This window comes from Oryzias latipes, chromosome 15 (assembly GCF_053564925.1).
Source record: "Oryzias latipes strain Hd-rR chromosome 15, Olatipes_Hd-rR_3.1".
NCBI lineage: Eukaryota > Metazoa > Chordata > Actinopteri > Beloniformes > Adrianichthyidae > Oryzias > Oryzias latipes.
In genome coordinates this window covers 32,568,444-32,587,225 of record NC_136251.1, presented here as the reverse complement: position 1 = coordinate 32,587,225, position 18,782 = coordinate 32,568,444, and the positions used below count along the sequence as shown (strand labels likewise).

The window sequence follows — 18,782 nt, the reverse complement described above, 5'->3', positions numbered from 1 at the left end:
CAAACTGGAGCTTTTTGGTAAGAAACATCAGCTCTATGTTGGTAGACTCTCCAACCAAAAGAACACTGTCCCTACTGTGAAACATGGAGGAGGCTCAGTTCTGTTTTGGGGCTGCTTTGCTGCATCTGGAACAGGGGGTCTGGAAGTTGTGAAGGTAACATGAAATCTCCAGATGATCAAGATATTCTGGGTAGAAATGTGCTGCCTAGAGTCAGAAAGCTTGGTCTCAGTCGCAGGTCATGGGTCTTCCAACAGGACAACCATCCAAAACACACAGCCAGAAACCCCCAAGAATGGCTGAGAGAAAAAGTGTTGGACCATTTTGAAGTGGATTCTATGAGTCCAGATCTGAATCCCATTGAACATCAGTGGAAGGAGCTGAAACATGCCATTTGGAGAAGACACCGTCAAACCTGAGACAACTGGAGCAGTTTGCTCATGAGGAGGGGGCCAAAATACCTGTGGACAGGTGCAGAAGGCTCATTGATTTTGACTATTTAATTTTCAATAAATTTTAATTTATTGTTACTTTTGAACGTTTCAAGTCATTTCAGTGAGCATTGTGGACTTTCTTTCTTTAACTGAGGGGTAACAACTATTTTGTCCACCACTGTAATTTTTGGACTTTCGTCAAGCCACTTTAGATTCATTCACCTACACACCGATGGCACCAGAACTGACAAGACCCTGCCCAGACCACCAGTGCCTTGCACAAGGACACTTTGACATATGGGGAAGCAAAGTGAGAACCAAACCTGGGACCATCACTCTTCCTCTGCACCATGACTGCCCCACGACTGTTGGCTAACAGGGTTGTGTAAAATGAAATACAGTTGTCTGACTTCATGGTCCTGACATTGTTTTTAGCTGTTTGCCTGTCATTTGGTTTTGAGCACCATTGGACATAAGGAAGGACATGTAGGCTAGTTTGGTGCACACCAAAGTTAATGTCCTTAGATCTCACGTGTCAAAATCAAGGCCCGGGGGCCAAATGTGGCCCTCCATGATATTTTATGTGGCCCGCGAGAGCATAAAAGTTTTTATTTTCTTAGAATAAAAAGTAAAAATTGGTGTGTATTTATTCATATCTAGGGGGAATTGGACTTGAAATATTGGATTTGTCAACTATACATTAGGACTTAAACACCGTCCATATGACCTAACCTGACAGAATCTAATTTAAAAGGATTTATGCTAGAGTAGCAGGCAAACATATGTTTCTATGCAGCTGTAATTGTCACTTTAAAAAGTTATAATAGATAAATAATGAATTATTTAACATTAAGCAGTAGTTACATTTATTTTTCATTACATTTAGTTACATGTAAAGTTAAATCTGGCGCTTTGAGGACAGACACTATGCTGATGTGGCCCTCGGTGAAAATGAGTTTGACACCCCTGCCTTAGATGGTTTGCATTGTTTAGTTAGGGTAAAAGCTCATCTGACTTCTGCTGAAGATAAACTAACTGAGGGGCTAGTTTCTATTTGGAAATAAACCCTGATGCACTTCAGTGACAGTGAGAACCGGAAGAGATCTGCAGAGCAGGAGAGAACTGAAAATAAATTGGTAGTATAGGATAGAATTAGGGTTAGGTGGCTAGTCAATCAATCAATCAACCAGATGCCAAATAATCAAAGTCAGAAAAAAGCTACAGTTTAGATCCATCAAAATACAAATGACAGGTTGAATTTGCTTTGTGGGTAAATCTTGTGCAGTAAAGAACGGAATGCATTTTTCAATATTCACCAGCTGCTTTCCTTCCAGTCAGTTTCTCTCTGACTTCCTGACATGGATGGCTCTGTTAATACAGTAATCTGTGGTAATCACAGCACAAAACACAAAAGATATATCCTGCAATAAAAAAGTAAATCCTCTTCGGATTTGGTGGGACTCTGAAAAACAGAGGCAGGCAGGAGGAAGAAAGGAAGGTAGAGAAAGAAAAAAAAAGAAAAAAAAGAAAAAGAAAGGTAGAGGAAGAAAAAGAAAAAGCAAGACCATCCTGTTTTCCTAAAGATTACAGCGAGCAGCTACTATATCATTCAATAAAAGACATTTTTTTACCTTTTAATTACAAGAACCAGACTTATAATTTGAAGTTGGATAGGCTTTGATGAATAGCTAGTCATGACCATTTATTACAAGCAAATGCTAAATTTGTCATATTTGGAGGGTAATTAAAATCCAATAAACAGATGGTAATAAAATGCTGAATGGGGCAATTAAAAGATATTTTCATGATTTGATCCATTTATTTATGTTGATATAATATCTAGTTAGAATAAAGATCTGAAAGTTAGTGTAGGCAAAACACAGACTTTCAACATTTCTATTGCAGTTTAAAGTAACATGAATAGCATATTATATATATATGCTATATATAATATGCTCCTCACACTTTCCATCATAAAACAGAATTAATGGTTCCTTAATCTCTGATTCAAAAATACATGTATGTGGGGCTGGAATTTTCTATTTTCATGCAAATTGTTTGCTCCTGTTCATCTCAGACAGCTGCTTTAAGATTCCAAGTCACAGATACATATCGCAAGTCATCATTCTTTTTGCTGAAGGAGGCAGTGCTGCTGACATTGCCATGTTGCGTTACACTCACACAAAGAAAACAAGGGGACATAATCTAGGACACGCTGTCGGGAACCATCGCAAAGAACTTCGCTTAATCGACTGTGAGATGCAGACTGCCTCCTGCACGGACAGGCCAAAGCTGTCCAGCCAACAGGAAACACGAAAGATCCAGAGGAGACTGCAGAGCCTGTCAGACTGAAGATGACACCTGAGCCTATTCTTTACAACTAAACAGCTCAAAGCTTGTTAACCCTATTTTCTAGCAGAATTCATTTAAATAAATCCAAGCTGATGTGGTAAGATACTGCAAACACTGCAGGCCAGCATCCCGCATGCTTCGCATCAGCAGAATCAGTGCTGCGCTACTTCATTTCCTCAGCTAAAGCGCTCTGTGGCAGAAAGATCTCAAACCCACAACCTCCATTAGGAGGCTTGTGTTGGAGGCAAGTTTTTAACACATCTGACCGTTTTTGCAGATGGGACAGCATTGATTGGGTTCATACTGGGGGTCCACACACTCAGTCTGAGGACAAGCTGACACAGAGCACAGCACCTCCCCACTGGGCTCGCACCGGCACTTCTCACACGGAGACACCTGGAAGAGAACAAGCAGTGTTGATTAACACCTACAGACAGTTAATACACAGAAACACCAGCAAATAACCAGCAGACTCTCCTCACTATCATTGTGTCATTGAAACACAAACATCACAGCCTGACCAAAGCAGAAGAATACAATGCAAAAGTCAGGATGCTCTGCTAAGGGGCTGATTCTGTGTCACAAAGACACATCTATGGGGAACCTTCAGCTCTCTCAATTTCACTGCCGATAAAAGCCTCATTTTCAAAAGGGCTTCCTCAAGGGACAGAGGAAGAAATCAATGAAAATGAGAATCTAAAGAAAGATGCTTTCAATTTTCTTGGTGCACAAACATAGTTTGAAGGCACTTGACCATCCAAGCATTCTTGTAAGTCCAAGAAAGGAGGAAGACAAAGGCTAGCACTGACAGGGCCCCTTTTGATTCACATTCAGCCACGACAATACTGGGTTCATTTTTCTGCTGCTTTTTCAGTCTCATCATACTGAGAACACAAAGGTTAATCCTGCAAGCATTGCAGAGGCTTGTGCGTGCACATGGTGGTTTTCTGTGAAAAATGGAGAAACGTGCCACTTCATTCACTATCCCAAAATGTAGCAATCAAGCACAAAAACCAGCCCGTCGTGTACTTTCAAAGCCCTCTACCAAACTCAAAAGCTGATGTATGCAGCTTGCAGGAGTGGAAGTCCTGCAGAATTCCCTCAGCTGAGACTCAACAAAGAGATGTTGGAAATGCTGCCAGTTAGAAGAACATATTTTATATTAGTCTCAACCATCTGGCCAGAGACTACATAGATAAAAAGCCTTATTGGGTCAGTAAAATGTATTAAGTCATAAGGAATGGAATACTAAGACAGCAGTGCAATCCCGTGTCCAACCTTTCACAGTAGAAGCAGGGGATAAAAGCATTCAAGGCTCTGTGTCTTTAGCATGTCTGTCTGTATGTGCATCAACAAAGCCAGAATGGAAAGGCTGCTGAAGCTGCATTCAACCTCTGGTAATATTCTGTGTGAGAGGAAAGACAAGTGCTGACCTTTGCCATTATAAATCTGCCTGGATGCACACTTGCATGCAGTAAGACTGGCTCTCTTGCTTATAATATCCTCCACAGGCGGAAAGGACTGTTCTGTCAGCACTTCTATCAAGTTCAAGCATGTCAAAAATGAGAGAATAGAGTTAAGTAGCCCACCTTAAATTCTTCCAGAGAGGCGTAGACTTTGCCCCGAAACTCACAGTAGTTCTTCTTCTCCCTGCACAGCGGGCAGCATTGGCTGGTGTCCACTTTAATGCAGCGAGGGTGAACCTTGGGACATTCTGGCTTAGTGCACAGAGGTCCCTCATCTGTGCAGAGGCAAGGGCACGTTGAAGGGCCCGGTGTGAACTGCTCGCCGATGGCAAACACATATCCGCTCTCATCCATGCAGCCTTTCCCCCTGTAGTCTGGGTAGGCATACTCATCAATGGCATCCAATGAAAGGGTAACATCACTGGTGGGGCCCTCGTCTATTTGGTTCAGGCTGTCCTGTTCGCTCCAGAGCTCTGGGGGTTTCCCCCCTTTAGATCCTCCCCTTGTTAGAGGGCTAAAGTTTGGCTTGGCATTGTTTAAAGCTGTCCTGTTTAGGCCCAGAACATTGATCTCCTCTAACTGCTGCAGTGCAGTGTTTTCTGGTGGCTCCTTGGGCGCCTGTTGCTCCCCATGTTTGTCTTCCCTGGCTTTTGTCAGAACCCTTTCAAGATGACCTCGACTCGCAGGTAAGGTGGCTATAGGGTTACAAAGACTGAAGCTCATCAGGAACCCAAGAACAAAAAGAACTTCTGCTGTCATGGCAACGGAGTGCAGCATCTCTCCCCACCACCAGTGAGGTGGGAAAAACACCTTGGCTCACATAACACACTTCACATCTCAGGTGTAATCCAGTCCATCTGGAAAGAGAAAATGAAACAGCGGTTATCTTGGTTTCTGCCAGATGTGGGCTTTGTTTTATTTAGCCTCTGGAATGAGTCAACTCAGAAACTGCGCTTCATCGTGTCAAGCAAAGCTCAACAGAAGGTGAGGCTTGAACTGGATCATCAGGAAAGGAACGGTCACAAGGCTGTTAGGAAAATCAATGAGGCTACGCACTGTAACACCTCCCTGCATCAATCAGTCACTGCAGTGATTGAAGGAAAGCGGCCTTGGAGGGGAGTCAAACGACACTAAACGCCTGTGCCCCCCCTATGAAGCAGGGATCAATGTGGGTTTTTCAATGCCTCACAGTTCACCGCACAAAGAGACATTGATCTGAAAACAAAACATGAAGCCGTTCTGGAGAACCAACTTCTACACTGCCATAAGAAGACTGCAGTGTCAATTTCAAATTCAAGTAATCGGCTTTAGCTTTGGGAATCGCACCAAAGCTCAAAGGCTGCATCTTTTCTGTGCACAAAAGCCAAAGTGGATCTAATTCTTCAAATTAACAGACGGCCTTTTTAACTCATCAAAACTGTTTTGCTTTTTTCTCCTGCCTAACTTTATTCTCATGCATGTAAATTGTTTGCCATGCAATTATTCTTTGCTTGTGGTCTGTTTTAAAACTCCCACTAAAGGTCCTGCAGTGGCTTGCAGTCATTTTAAAATGCACTATATGCTGTGGAAAAGCTTAGATTACTCCTTACTGAGTCACCTAACAATTAACTGTTTGGGAATCCTTCCCCTTATTGATTCATCTGTCAGTGAACCTTATTTCCAGGACCAGGATTGAAAACACTGAAAGATCATCAGAGTGGAAGCACCAGGAAGAGTGTAATTGTGGAAAGAGAAGAAGAACAAGCATTTCTTGTGTTTCAGTCAAAGGAAATCAAAGTCTCTCTGTGTGGGTAAGTCACATTCTGATATTTATGAAGTCAGGATTCAGAGGGAAAGAAGATGACGCTCGTGGCACATCTGAGATATTGGAATGTTTTTCTGTTTCAGGGACAACCTTTGCTGCAGCTGTGGAAGATGGAGGAAGCAGGACATGGAGCGGCGCAGCAGAGCCATTCCCACCCACATCCCATCTGACTTATTATCTGAATGAAACATCATTTTCTTTATCACATAATGCAACTTATACCAATAATCTCTATGCATCAGTTTACCAGATATTTTTCTTTTATACCTTAGATGGAAATAAGCAGAGATGTTGCTTTCTTTATGGATAATAACAGCAGAAGCTTGGAACGTCATTGGCAGATGACCTTTGAAGGATAGAATGGAGATAGAAACTGCTAGAAACTGAAAGAAATCAGACATTAGATTAAAACCAAACTTTCAGAAGTGTACTCTGTGGAATCTGATTTTGGCAGCTCTATGACGGCACCTGGTTATTAGATTTTAGTTTAAACAGACTCGTTCAGGGTTTTTGGTCAGTTTGACCTCTGCACGTTAACAGCTGTTAACTGTTACTCTAATGTTGCTGCTCTACTACATGTGCTTTCTCGCTGAGCTCTGACTAGTCGTCCAGCTGGATGTTAACCGACAGCAAAGTTGTGTTCAATGACAGGACAGATGACAGCTTTTCTCATTGCAAACAAATTCTTTCAAAAATCAACAACATATTTGAGGGTCTAATCTGACCTAAATTCACCTCCAGGAAACTTGAAGAAATTTGTAGTTCAGTCTCTGCTCACTGAGTGAAAGCTGCTGCTATCTTTATCCTTAATGCCAAACGTTTTCTTGTCTTTTCTTCGTATCAGGATTTGAAAAGCATTTGGGTCATGGCACCTATTTTACTGACACAAAGGCCGATTACTAATTGTGCAACAACTTTTAGTGTGATAGTGTGATTCTTCTGAGTTGTGCGGATGCTGAAGACAAAAGTTCATGAAATGGGACCATGGGAAGAGTCCCCCAACCGGATAAAAAAAAACTCCTTTAGTACCAGCTACAAACTGAAGAAAATGTTTAAATTAAGAGCAATTTAAACCCAGCTTCAGGCATGCGTCTCCTTCACAGACAGATCTGGTTCCTTACTGTCTTTTTTTTATCATGTGTGAATGTTTTTCTCCTCAAGTGAAATAGTTCCAAAAGCAGGAATGTCTTCAGACAGAAATGTTACTTCCACTTTACAGTTCTGATGTTTACCTGTGTTGACGTCTGTATCATCTCCCAGATTCATATTTGCTATGTTTTTTTTCATTTCCCCAAATCAGTACACGGCCTGACTGTGTGTGTCAGACCCCACAAAGAGGTGACAGAAAAATCTGATCTGGCATCGAACGTGCATGGATCCTCCACCACCTTCCTGGTTAAATCACATCAAATTAGAACAAACTGTAACTCGGCGTAGATTTATAAAGCTTTGTTTCTGCCCTCACCACATAAAACCTAGTGATTGTACAGTGGCAGGCAAGCTAAACTAGTTATAAATGAAAGTCAAGACGGTTTCAGAGAAAACAGATCAAATTCAATGTCTCTTATTGATGCAGTGGAAGAAATCACAAACACTCTGCACACAAAAATGCAGCTGGAATTGAATTGACTTAAAAAACTATTTGATTCTCAGTCAAGTGTATGGGATAAGAGGAGTGGCGTTAAGTTGGGTCAAGAACTATTTAACAAGAAGAAAACTATTAAGATTGATGAATAGACATCAGAGGCCAAGGAGATTCGTTGTGGTGTCCCACAAGGATCACTTCTGGGCCCGCTGCTATTCAATCTTGACATCAATAATACATTCGATGTTTGAAAACTTTTAAAACTCATTATTTGCTGCTGACACAAATATATTCTATTCTACAGACAATCAGAAACTTCACAATGCTGTGAATACACAATTAAATAAAATAACATGGAGAGGTTAAAATAAACTATCCTTGAACTTGAACAAAACAGAAGTCATGTTTTTTGATAATTATATTGACAAAGCTGTCATGGTGCCTCTGGCAGTCTACTGTCCCCCTCTCCTCTCTGCTCTGCTGATTGGAACCAGCTGTGGACACTCACCTCATCTACCTCCAGCCTTCATAAGGAGATCCTGCCCCAGCATTCATCGCCAGTTTGTTACTCCTAATGGTGCTTAAGTCTGGTCGCCAAGTTATGTCTAGTTGTCTCGTTACCTTGGTACTTACCTCGCTTTGTCGCTTCAATCTCAGGTTTCATCACCATGAGTGTCCACCTGGAATCCACATCTCTACGGGCTGCCGTCCGCCTCACTCCAGCGACGCTTACTCCTGCCACGCCACGACACCGGCCAAGAATAATGCCAGTCCCCAAATCCGTCACCAAGTCTCGTGTCCAGTTCCGACGCCATTGAAGTATCGGCAAGACTGCTTACTCCAATAACCATCATTCTATCCACGAACTCTTATACGTCATTACCTATCCCACCTGGAAAAATAAATCTGTTAACTATCTACTTCGTCTGAGTTTTTTTCCGGCTTCCAGCATCTGGGTCTGCCATGTCATACGTATCATGACAAAAGCAGAGCTGTCAGTTAAAATAAACAACGTATCAATCAAAAGCATTACAGAAAATCTAATTTTTAGGGGTTGTTACTGACAACAAACTAAGCAAACTAAAGTGTCAAGTATTTCAAAAATAAATAAATCCAAGTATTTATTAGAATAAAACTGTAGATATTTTACTGCTCTTTAATATTTCCATATTACACACTTATTATAAAAGTTCACCACATCCTCTGTTTTTACTTCCAAAACGAGCCGTCAGAATCGTACATAAAGCCGGTCCTCTTGTTTGTACAAACTTTAAGGATTCTGTGGTTTAGTTTGGTCATGTTCTTCTTTACCCTTTGTCAGTCACACTAGTTTTAGGATCCACAGCTGTCTTCATTTTAGTTAATTGCCCTCAGGCTATAAAAGTGTCATCTGTACTGTGCTGCTCTGACATCTTTTTGTTTAAGAGCCAGTGGGAAAACATTACCATGCAACATCCAAAAGCAGTTCTAAGAAAATGAAAGAGGCTGGACTCAATCTTCTTCCTTGAAACGTTTGACCGCTCATCCACGTGGCTTCGTCAATTTTCCGTTAAATCTAGTTGTTTAAATCCAGTTGAGTGGCAATAAGAGTTTCTTTTGTTTAATATTCTCCCAGCCTTTAATAATGTTTATGTTTAATGTCTTTTTTTCCTGATTAGAATTGGCTTTTTAAAATTCTGTATTGTTCCGTTTCACCATCTTTCGGATTAAAATCTGGCCAATCACAGCAAATCCAGTTTAGAGGATCAGATGGAAATAAGAGTTTATAGTTGTGCCTATAAGTTTACAACCTGGGAGAAGGTTGTAAACTTTCACCAACACGGGTCACATGGCTAAGAAGTTGTCCATTAACACTTTATTTTAAAATCTTACTTCATACTGTATAAAGGACCAAAACGCTTTTCGGACTTTGAGCCCCTGCCCCTCTATGATCGTGTGCAGGAGGATAAAGGTTTTTTCATTCACAGCTGGCTATAGTGATGGATAAAAATGAATAAGTTTAGTTGGAATACAGACAAAAAATGGACTGAAGCAGCATCTCATTGTTTCCAAGTTGACATTTAATTGTATGTGTTATTGATTAAAAGTCGGCTAAAATGTTCTGACACACCAGAGTTGTAAATGTGTGGATGTTCTTATCACAGGGCTGAGGTTTGTAAAAGTTTGCGTTTGAAAATTTTAAACATGTTTTCTGCTGTTTGACTCGTCATGTTTGAATTGAAGAGCAAAACTTTCACATCCTTAGACTGACAGCTGAAAACACCACAAATGCACTGTCCGTGTTATTTCTGGAGTCAGTTATTGTGTACAGTGTATTGTTTTCTATCAACGAATATGATTCTTTTTCCTATTTTTCGGATTTCAAGATTCCTTCTACTATAAATGTTAAAACTAAGATTATTTTAAGCACAGCTGTGTTTTGACTTTATAGGAACAACTGCGATTTTAGAGCTGCAGTAATACAAACTCTCGCAATTTAGCAATAAAAAGATTAGTTCCAAATGGAGAAAAAACAGACTATTACTTCAATGTTTTTCTTTTTTGTTGCTTTAACTAAACGGTTCTTGACAGATTTTTGGATTTTCCCCCAGACTTTTGCCGATTGATATTCATTTGGTGGTTATTTGGACTCTTGCAGCGTCCGTCGTCAAACTGATGGGAAAGTGTGGAAACTGGGATAAAAAGTGGCTTCAGCAAATGTTTAGCATAATTCACTGTTTGTATTTTATAGATAATTCTCTGCAAAAAGATGAAGAAAGTTGTTTTTCCAGTCAAAGTTAAGCTTTTCCTTTTTCCGGGAAGTGGGTGTTTAAGTGTGTGACAAACATAAATGAATGGTGACTCGTATTAACATGGGATGTTTCTGGTCGATGGTTGTAAACAGAAATATCTGAAAGAACGCAGGACTAATTGTGTGTGGGCACAGAGAATTACTAAAGTTCCAACTGGTGTTTATAAAGAAAGCTCAGATCCACGGCAGAAGTTTCTAACGCATTAGAAACTCATTACACACAATCTGAAGCATAACATTTGAATTTGTCATCGTCTAAACAACAAACCCTACGTTATTCAGCTGCTCTCAGACTTAAATCTTTATTGAACTTTTTTAATTTCCTTTTTCCTTTATCTTTTTTGTTTTTGCAAATTCTGAACACCAAACTGGAAGATAATGTGGAGGGACAAAGAAAAAGGTGACCTTTAGGCAGACTGCTGCTGCGTTGATGTGGAGGTGCTGAACTGGGTCTGCAGAGCTCTAAGAGGCATTCTGGAAGGGAACTGAAAACAGTTTCCAGAGATCTAAAGTAGGAGGAAATACTGTGCTTTCCTGGTCAGGGATGTGCGTGGGTTCACTTGAGCCGAGAAAAACTCTGCTCGGAAACTTAAACTCCGTCTTGAGCAGGTGAGCACAGAGAATGGCTCTCAACGGACTTACAATATTTGCGGGCTGGATCTGGGTGCAGAACAGCAGCTGGACGGGTCAATACGATGAGCGCTGAGCACGTTCTAATTCTACTTCACACAAACTCAGTCTCAGAATCGCATTAACCAATAAAAACAGGCCGGCAGGCATTGCCTTATGTCGCAGTGACTACTTACAATCCTTAATTCCTATCGGATTTATCAAGCTGCTCGTATTAACATCAACAACAAAGAGTTTTATAGTTTAAGCTTTGAATAAAAGATCGGTGCCGTCACCATGAAAGGAATGTTCTCTTAAATAGAACAAATAAAACTCCAAATGTGGACTTAAGAGGTGTTTTCCTTCAAAAGGTTACTCACCTGAACTCCTCTCTGCTCTGCTGTCTGACCTTCCTTCAAGTTAGAGACGTTACTTTTGTTTTCAGCTTCTATGCAGAGATTTGTCTAAATATGTATTTATGGTTTTCAAGCTGCATTTAGTCAAACTGAACAGACAAGCTCATTCACTCCAAACTTTTACTATGTTACTGGCTCTGTTGCCATGACAACAATCCTTCTATTGCCCACCATCACCCAGATTCCCAAACCACAGACATAAACCGGAGCCCCCTAGAGGAACCCACAAAGTGATCCCAGCAGACCTGCAGCCGCCCCCACAGGAAGTCCACCAGAGAGTCGAGAGGGGGGCCGATCGCTCCACCCAGGAGGAGGGCGCCAGAAAAAGAGTGATGAGCCAGAACAAGGCCCCAGGCTCAGGTCGCCCCCCCTAGTCATGTGGAGAGGGGAGGGAGAAAACATTTGTAGTCCGTTTTATAATCCTTAGTAGGATAGTGCCGTCCTGAACCATAACATTTATTTTTCTTTCTTTTTTTGCCAACATTAAAGTAAACTTTTCCTCATTATGAACATTTTTATTATAATAAACATTTTAAGAGGTTATTACTTTGATTTACCATCCGTAGACATGTCCTGACGGTAAAACGCTATAGCGGAAGTGTCGTTGTATTCGGTTGGGTAGCATTGACTGTATTTGAGAACTGGACGACTGAGTGGCCCCTCCCCCCTGGCGTTCCAAACAGGAAATACCTGCTGGCTCCAAGGAGCCGAATCCCAAAGGTTTTTAGAGAAATCAAGAGCTGTTACTCAGTCATTCTATTGGTCAGAGGAAACATTCTTGCTCTGATCCCTTTTTTTTAACATTTCTTGCTAATCCTATTTTTTTCTGTTATATTTTTTCTTTATCACGGGAGCCGGTTTAGCTGGTGCTGGTTTGCGGCGCCTTCCGTCCGTCACACCAGGGTTCGAATCCGGGCTGCTCCCTATTCCCTTCTCTGCTTCTGTGCCGGTCCCAAGCCCGGTTAAATTGAGAGGGTCGCATCAGGAAGGGCATCCGGCGTAAAACATTGCCAAGTTAACCATGCGACTCGTCCTCGAAAGAGAGGTTGTTTCGCTGTGGCGACCCCTGATGGGGAAAGAGAAAGAAGATATTTTTTCTTTATCGTGAGTTATTCAAGTTTTAAACTGACCAATCAGATGCCTCAGTAAAAGCATGTTGTTCCCGCTGGCCCCCCAACGCCCCCTTCCCCAAAAGACTAACCATCTTTTTAACTAAACATACTAATGACAAATATACTAGTGAGTCTAATTTAATCGTTTTTTAAATATGTGTATATCTGGGAAAAAACACAAGGCAGTTTCAGAGAAGATCAATATTTAAATGTGATGTTCTTTGGCTCAACTTATGGTCTTTGAAAAAATTCAGATGTGATTTCTGATCCAAATCCTTTTAAGAACTTCAAACTAAATACTCAAAATATCTGGTTTGGCTGTTTTGATTTTGAATAGAGAACATAATGACTTTCCTTTAAATACATGACATGGAAATAGGACATCTGTGCTGCTGCCACAGACCTGAAACCTCCAGAAGAAGAAAGGTTGAAAATAGAGAACTGAGATCTAATATTTTAGACACAACAAAGATTTTCAGATTTAAAAGACAGTAGGACATTAGAAAGGTTATGTGAAGACATGTCCAACTGTCTATGGAGAATGTTTGTCATCTTACTAATGACAGCAGGTGGCTTTGCTGTTGAACACGGATGGATGTTCTTTGTTACTGTGGCAACCGCTGCTTTAGTTTCAGCAGGTCTCTCGTCTGCCTCCCCTCTTCTCCTGCTGTGCCCCTTCCCTCCCTCCTTCCCGGCTCCATCATTGTCCTCACCTTTTTTTCTAAAAGCATCTTCAAAAGTACTTCAGTGAGATCTGGCCTTCATAAATGTTCCCATCCTCGTGGTCAAGGAGAACAGCTGTGGATTTTTCTGCGCTGGAGTTGGGAGAAGCAGAGCCAAACCCCATCTAGTTTGTCTTGTTCTATGTTTCCGTACTTTCATGATGTTTCTACGTCTGATGATCCTCTCACACTCCCTGTAGACTGTTGGTCATACAGCAAATATAAATGACAAAACCCCCTTCAGTCTAACAGAAGTCTGAATTGATAAACATTTCCTTCCTAAACCTTCCTTCATTTTATTGTGTCATCTGAATGCACCAGAAGGGACGACGTTTGAAATGAAGGTTTGGGCTAAAATTCTAGCCCACTTTCCAAAGATTAAATGTGACCGCTTAGAGTAAAGAGCATCTTTAGCTCGGCCAGGTAGAGTTGGTGACAAAACTAAGCATCTACGACTTTCATCTCCAAGCCTCAGCTGTGGTTCTTCACTTGCTCTTCATGGTTCCATGATCATTCTGCTGTCAAAGACACCTTAAAGATCCTCTGTCATGACAAAGATGGAAAGAGTTTCTTTCTTAAACTCTGGCTTCCTCTTAAGCTCTGACTGTCAAAACCTCAGTGGGCTTGTTGTGTTTGTAGAAATCTGCACATTTACATTTATTTTTATGTCCAATTGGGAACAAGAAGTCTGTCAAAAGGCCAGCAGAAACCAAGATGCTATTGCTGTTATTTCGATGACAGTGGAGTATCTGGACGGGTTCTAAGAACCACTTTGGGCATTTTGTGGAGGTTTTAAATTCACCTGAGTGATTTGTCGATAACTCTTCAAAGGGAAATTGACTCTTTAGACACTACCATCTTCAAAGGACAAAATTCTTCATCAGCTATCACGGTGCAATTCCAAATGACTGAAACAAATGCATCGCTACGTCCGAAAGGTTTTCACCCAAGACACACCTGCAAACATCCAAAGGGATTTTGAAAATGAAGAGCTAGCCTCCCTGAAGAAGTCTGAACATTCTGGAGTCTGGTGGGAATAACGGCGGCTGCCTCTGTTATTCCAGCCCTGAAAAGCAGTCACTGGGATTTCTATGGTTGATCTTTTTTCAGTGTTCTTTCTTTTTCCATACCATGTCTGCATTTCACTCTATTTACATTTACAGACCTGCATGCTGCAGTCAGAACAAAAAAAAACACTATTTTTAATTGATTTACTTGAATATTTAACAATATAAAAGTGTCATTCTGCTTCCAAGTGAAACATTTCAGTGTGTAGAAGGACAAAGCCAGAGTAACGTCTCTGGGGTATTAAATGGAGCTCAAACATTAATTATGTCAGGATGGAGGGTAATGTTCTATATTACTTTGCCTGCAAATGGCTTTCTGCCACGTAAGTTCTACTCCATCTGTGTGGACAGAGCCTGCATCACACAGAGTTTGCATCTGCAGTTTCATTCTTCCTTATTGGAGAATAAGGAGATGTTTGGTTGTAATTGTGTGTTTTGGAAGCTTCATTAAAGTTACCTGGTTTCAACCACAACCCTTCCCTGCAGACTGGTTCTTAATGATGCATCATTAGACGGTGACTGACCACAGCTCAAATGAAACAGTGCCATGCAGAACGGCAGATGTTTCCAGCATTCATTCACATTTCTGAAGGAAAGCTGTTATGTTACAAGTGACGCTTGTCAACTGTCATAAGAGTTAGCGCTGGTTATGTCTCACCCTGCATAGCAATACTCCTGCTTTGCTGTCCTCCATCAGCTCTCACATATTTGAATCATCTGACAGTTGTGAAGTTGCATTTTATTGTTCTATTCCCCACCATTAATATTACATATTGACTTTGAGGACTGAGCGTGTTTCCTCTGACATTTAAATGTCTCTGCTTGCAGCATCAGACTGAATGAACTCAGCATCAGCAGCCGCTCCGTCATTAGAGTGGCTGCAGCTCTAAATCCATCCGTCAAAGGCCAAAGTTCTCGTTCCAACATGCAGCCAGAATGACCACTTGAGTGCAGCAACAATGTCTAATCAAGCAGGGCTTCAACCTGGTTGCAGAGTCCCCCTTCAGGGATGCTTAGCATCCCGTTGATGTCTGACTCATGAATGTTGTCATTTTTATTCCACAGCACAGTGAATCTGGACAATCAGTCCTGACACCAGAATCTAAGCTTTGAGTTTAGCCTCGCCTTGACAAACACGCTCCTATTATTCATACAGATAGACCTGGCATGGCTTCAAATGCTTCTCCCTGCTTTCATCTTTGATATCACTCAGAAAGGTCTCTTCCAGGGAGGTTGATCGCTCTGACAATGACACAATAAATCTGCAAGCAGGGACTGATGCAGAGGAGCAGCACAAACGTGTCTCTTCATTTGAAAAATAAAGGTAAATAGAAAGCAGTGAGGGAAAATACTTCCTGTTTGAAGGTGATGGCACGCACAGAGAGAAGCTGAATCCATTTTTCAAACGGAAACTGAAGCGGATGTTGGTCTGACAGAATTGCTGTAGATGTCAGAGAGGAAAACTGTCTCCTCAGGGCTGGAATTAACTCAGACAGACAAACATGCCCTCACCAGAGAGCACAGTTCATTTACCGCGCATTACAGATTCTCCAACTTCCACTGTTCCAGCAAGCCAACATCTAAGACACACAGGGACTCCAAGCATTTACTCTGAGCTCCACTTCCATTTCTGACAACGCATCACAATCCCACCTTAAATGTTTAGACAGTGGTGGCTAGTGGGGCTGGACCTGAAGAGGACGGCTTTCAAGCAATCTCCTTTTTATTCTGACGGACAGAATGAAATGATGAAGGCCAACGAGGGCATGAAGAGGCACGAATGCAAGATCCAAGAGCATTAAGCCATCTGCCATTGAGTAAAGACTGCTGCAGGGATGTCTGATTGAATTTCATCTTCACACTGTAAATCTGGCAAGTGACCCAAATCAGATGAAAGTTTACAGCAACATGTTACGCATAAAAACACTGAGCACTTCTGAAAAACTGTCCTAAAATCTTAGGCTTGTTTGCAGAAGAACAGGCTGCACATTTGTTCCTGCACAATGTTTGTGTGAAGAGTGCAAACAGGCATGGCTGTTCCAGCATGCTTTAAGGAACAGGATGTGATGGATCGGCATTCGCTTCAACTCTCAATCAACACACACCAGAGAGAAAAAAGGAGAGACGTCCACAAATCTCCCTTCAGTCACTTTCTAATGAAGCCATTCATAAAGATAATTCCACCTGCCTGCTATGCTAAATGCATAATGTGCTGGTGTTTCTCTGAGACCTGCACTGACATCATTTAGGAAACATCTGCAAACATCTGGGATTCCACACAGTTTGCTGGTTCTCTGCCGCCTCCACAGGTGCACCGTCCTCCTCAGCTTTTTAATGCTTTACTCAGTTTTCTGCAGCTGAGACGTGACAAGAAGCTCCGAGGCTGCTAAGCTGGGTTTAAAGAGCAAAAGTTCATGAAAACGCAGAAAAATGACAGAATGAAGAAAAGCGTCATGCTTCCGACTCACCTGCGATCCTCGGCGTCTGTCCGGATCCGCGTGCGCGTGAGGCAGCCTTCGGACCGAGCGGTGACAGCAACAACTGCTGTGCGGAGAAGGGATGGAAGCCTTCGCGTTCACAGCCGCTCACATGCACAGCGTCCCGGGGCACGCGCAGGTCAGCGCGCGCTGCGCGTAACTTCAGTCTGCACCGCGGCTGGAGGACAGCGCCCCAGAGTCCGGCGGTGTGGCTGCAAAGATGCTGATGTCCCCGCCGCACACCGGCTCCACAGTCTCCCTGAGAGGTGGGGGCTGTTCGGAACCGCTCTCTGACTCCGGCGGCCACTAGATGGCGCTTCGCCGACAGGAACCACAGAGTCAATTAGTGAGCCAAACTGAAATTTCACTGACGTGATCACGTGATTCACACTCTGCTCTGATGAACCGCTTTACCCCAAGAAACAGAATCATTAATGAACATATGTGTTCATTCGTGAATATATTGTGTTTATACATACCTGCACTCCTTTACGTGAACTTAGATTAGAAATTAATGTGTCAGTGAATATTAAACGGCTTCAAAGTTGTTGCTCATTGGCTGTTTTTTATTTCTGTTTAGCAAATTCCTGTAACTTTTCTCTGGAGACCACAAATGTTGGTGTTTTAGCATTAAAGTCGGATCATCGTGGTTAAAGCGTTCCCATTGGTCTGTTCATTCTCACCATGGTGTTACTCTAAAAACGTGTCGTTTTCTAGGACAGTTTCTGCAGAGCGGCAGGAGTTCATCAGAAATTCACCTCTGAGTTGTGGGCGGGACTATTTGGGTGGAGTAAGCCCGCCCCCATTTCCCATCAGTCATCTGTCCACACTCTCTCCCACTAGCTTACAGCCCCTCAAAACCATAATTTTAGTGGTGCAACAGAAACGGCAGCAATATCATAGCTATCCAGCCATCTAGTTCAGATCCAGATTCCACCTCAGACCAGGAAAACAAAGTCGTCCATAATGCATCAGAGTGGGGCGGAGCAGAGAGGATGTGGCCCCGCCCATCATACCAAATTCCATCTTTTTCAAACTGTATTATTTTCTGCTCCTGATTTGGATAAAGGAATACTCAGAAATGCAATTTTAAGCTTCTTTTTCTTTCTTTATGTACTCCATCATCAGAAAAAGGCCACAATCACATGTTATAAAACACAAAAAAGACAATTTTCATCATAGTGGGTCTTTATAGTTGGTTAGTTATCTGGGGAGGGCAGAGGTCATGAAAGGTGCAAATAAATAAAATCTATTCTTATCTGGACTCTTAGAATAATAGATGGATGAAGTGTCTTAGAAAGCTTTCAGACATATGAAGCTATAACGTCAAGCAGACAGCTGCATAACCACAGAGCGGTTATCTGATGCTTTACAGAACCACTAATCGGATCCACTGCAGTTCATAATGAAGCCCAGTGGGACATGTCAATCGCTGCTTTCACACGGATCACAAACATATTTCAAAGGGACCGCTCCAATAAGGTCCATGCATTCTAAAAGATTATCTTTGGACACAGCACCAAAACGTTTCAACCATTTTTCACACAAAATGTAGTCAAGCACAGACAGGTTTGCCAGACTGCTGCAGGAATTTGGCACCACTGCTTACAAATTGTGACAAAGTTTCAGAAGAGAAATGGGTTTGTACCCCAACACCTATGTTTGTGCAGAAATGCATGGTGGCGGTCCGCTCCACACCCGCGCTGTGGAAGGGAAATCATTAATACAGCATTAGAGGGTGGCTGTGAACTGCTAACTGCCGTGGGCACACATCAGCATCACGCAGCACTGTTCTCTGCAGCCACACCTTCCCTGAGGTTGAAATGTCATCCTTCACTGTCATTACATTTCTCCCCCATTAACTATTGATTCTCTCCACCTCAGCAGTTGGAGCTCAGCTGTGGAAATGGCCCGCATGCCTCAGTTCCGGTACTTTACAGAGCAGGCAG

At 42.1% G+C, this 18,782-nt stretch overlaps 1 protein-coding gene across 3 annotated transcripts in view; it reads right to left on the bottom strand.

The window, feature by feature from the left end:
• The window catches only part of vwc2 (von Willebrand factor C domain containing 2), a 31,113-nt gene extending 13,907 nt beyond the window's left edge, over nt 1-17,206 (bottom strand). The window contains exons 1-3 of one of the 3 annotated variants that reach the window (XM_078931871.1): nt 16,825-17,206; nt 4,374-5,107; nt 3,051-3,180 (exon numbers count right to left, since the gene is read on the bottom strand). In XM_078931871.1, coding sequence (XP_078787997.1) covers nt 3,051-3,180; nt 4,374-5,027 — 784 coding nt within the window. In that variant the 5' untranslated portion in view covers nt 5,028-5,107; nt 16,825-17,206. Of the gene's footprint in view, nt 1-3,050; nt 3,181-4,373; nt 5,108-6,321; nt 16,714-16,824 lie in introns of those variants that run through there. The other 2 variants (XM_020709822.3, XM_078931872.1) reach the window with 2 other exon arrangements.
• Between the last annotated feature and the right edge of the window lie 1,576 nt (nt 17,207-18,782).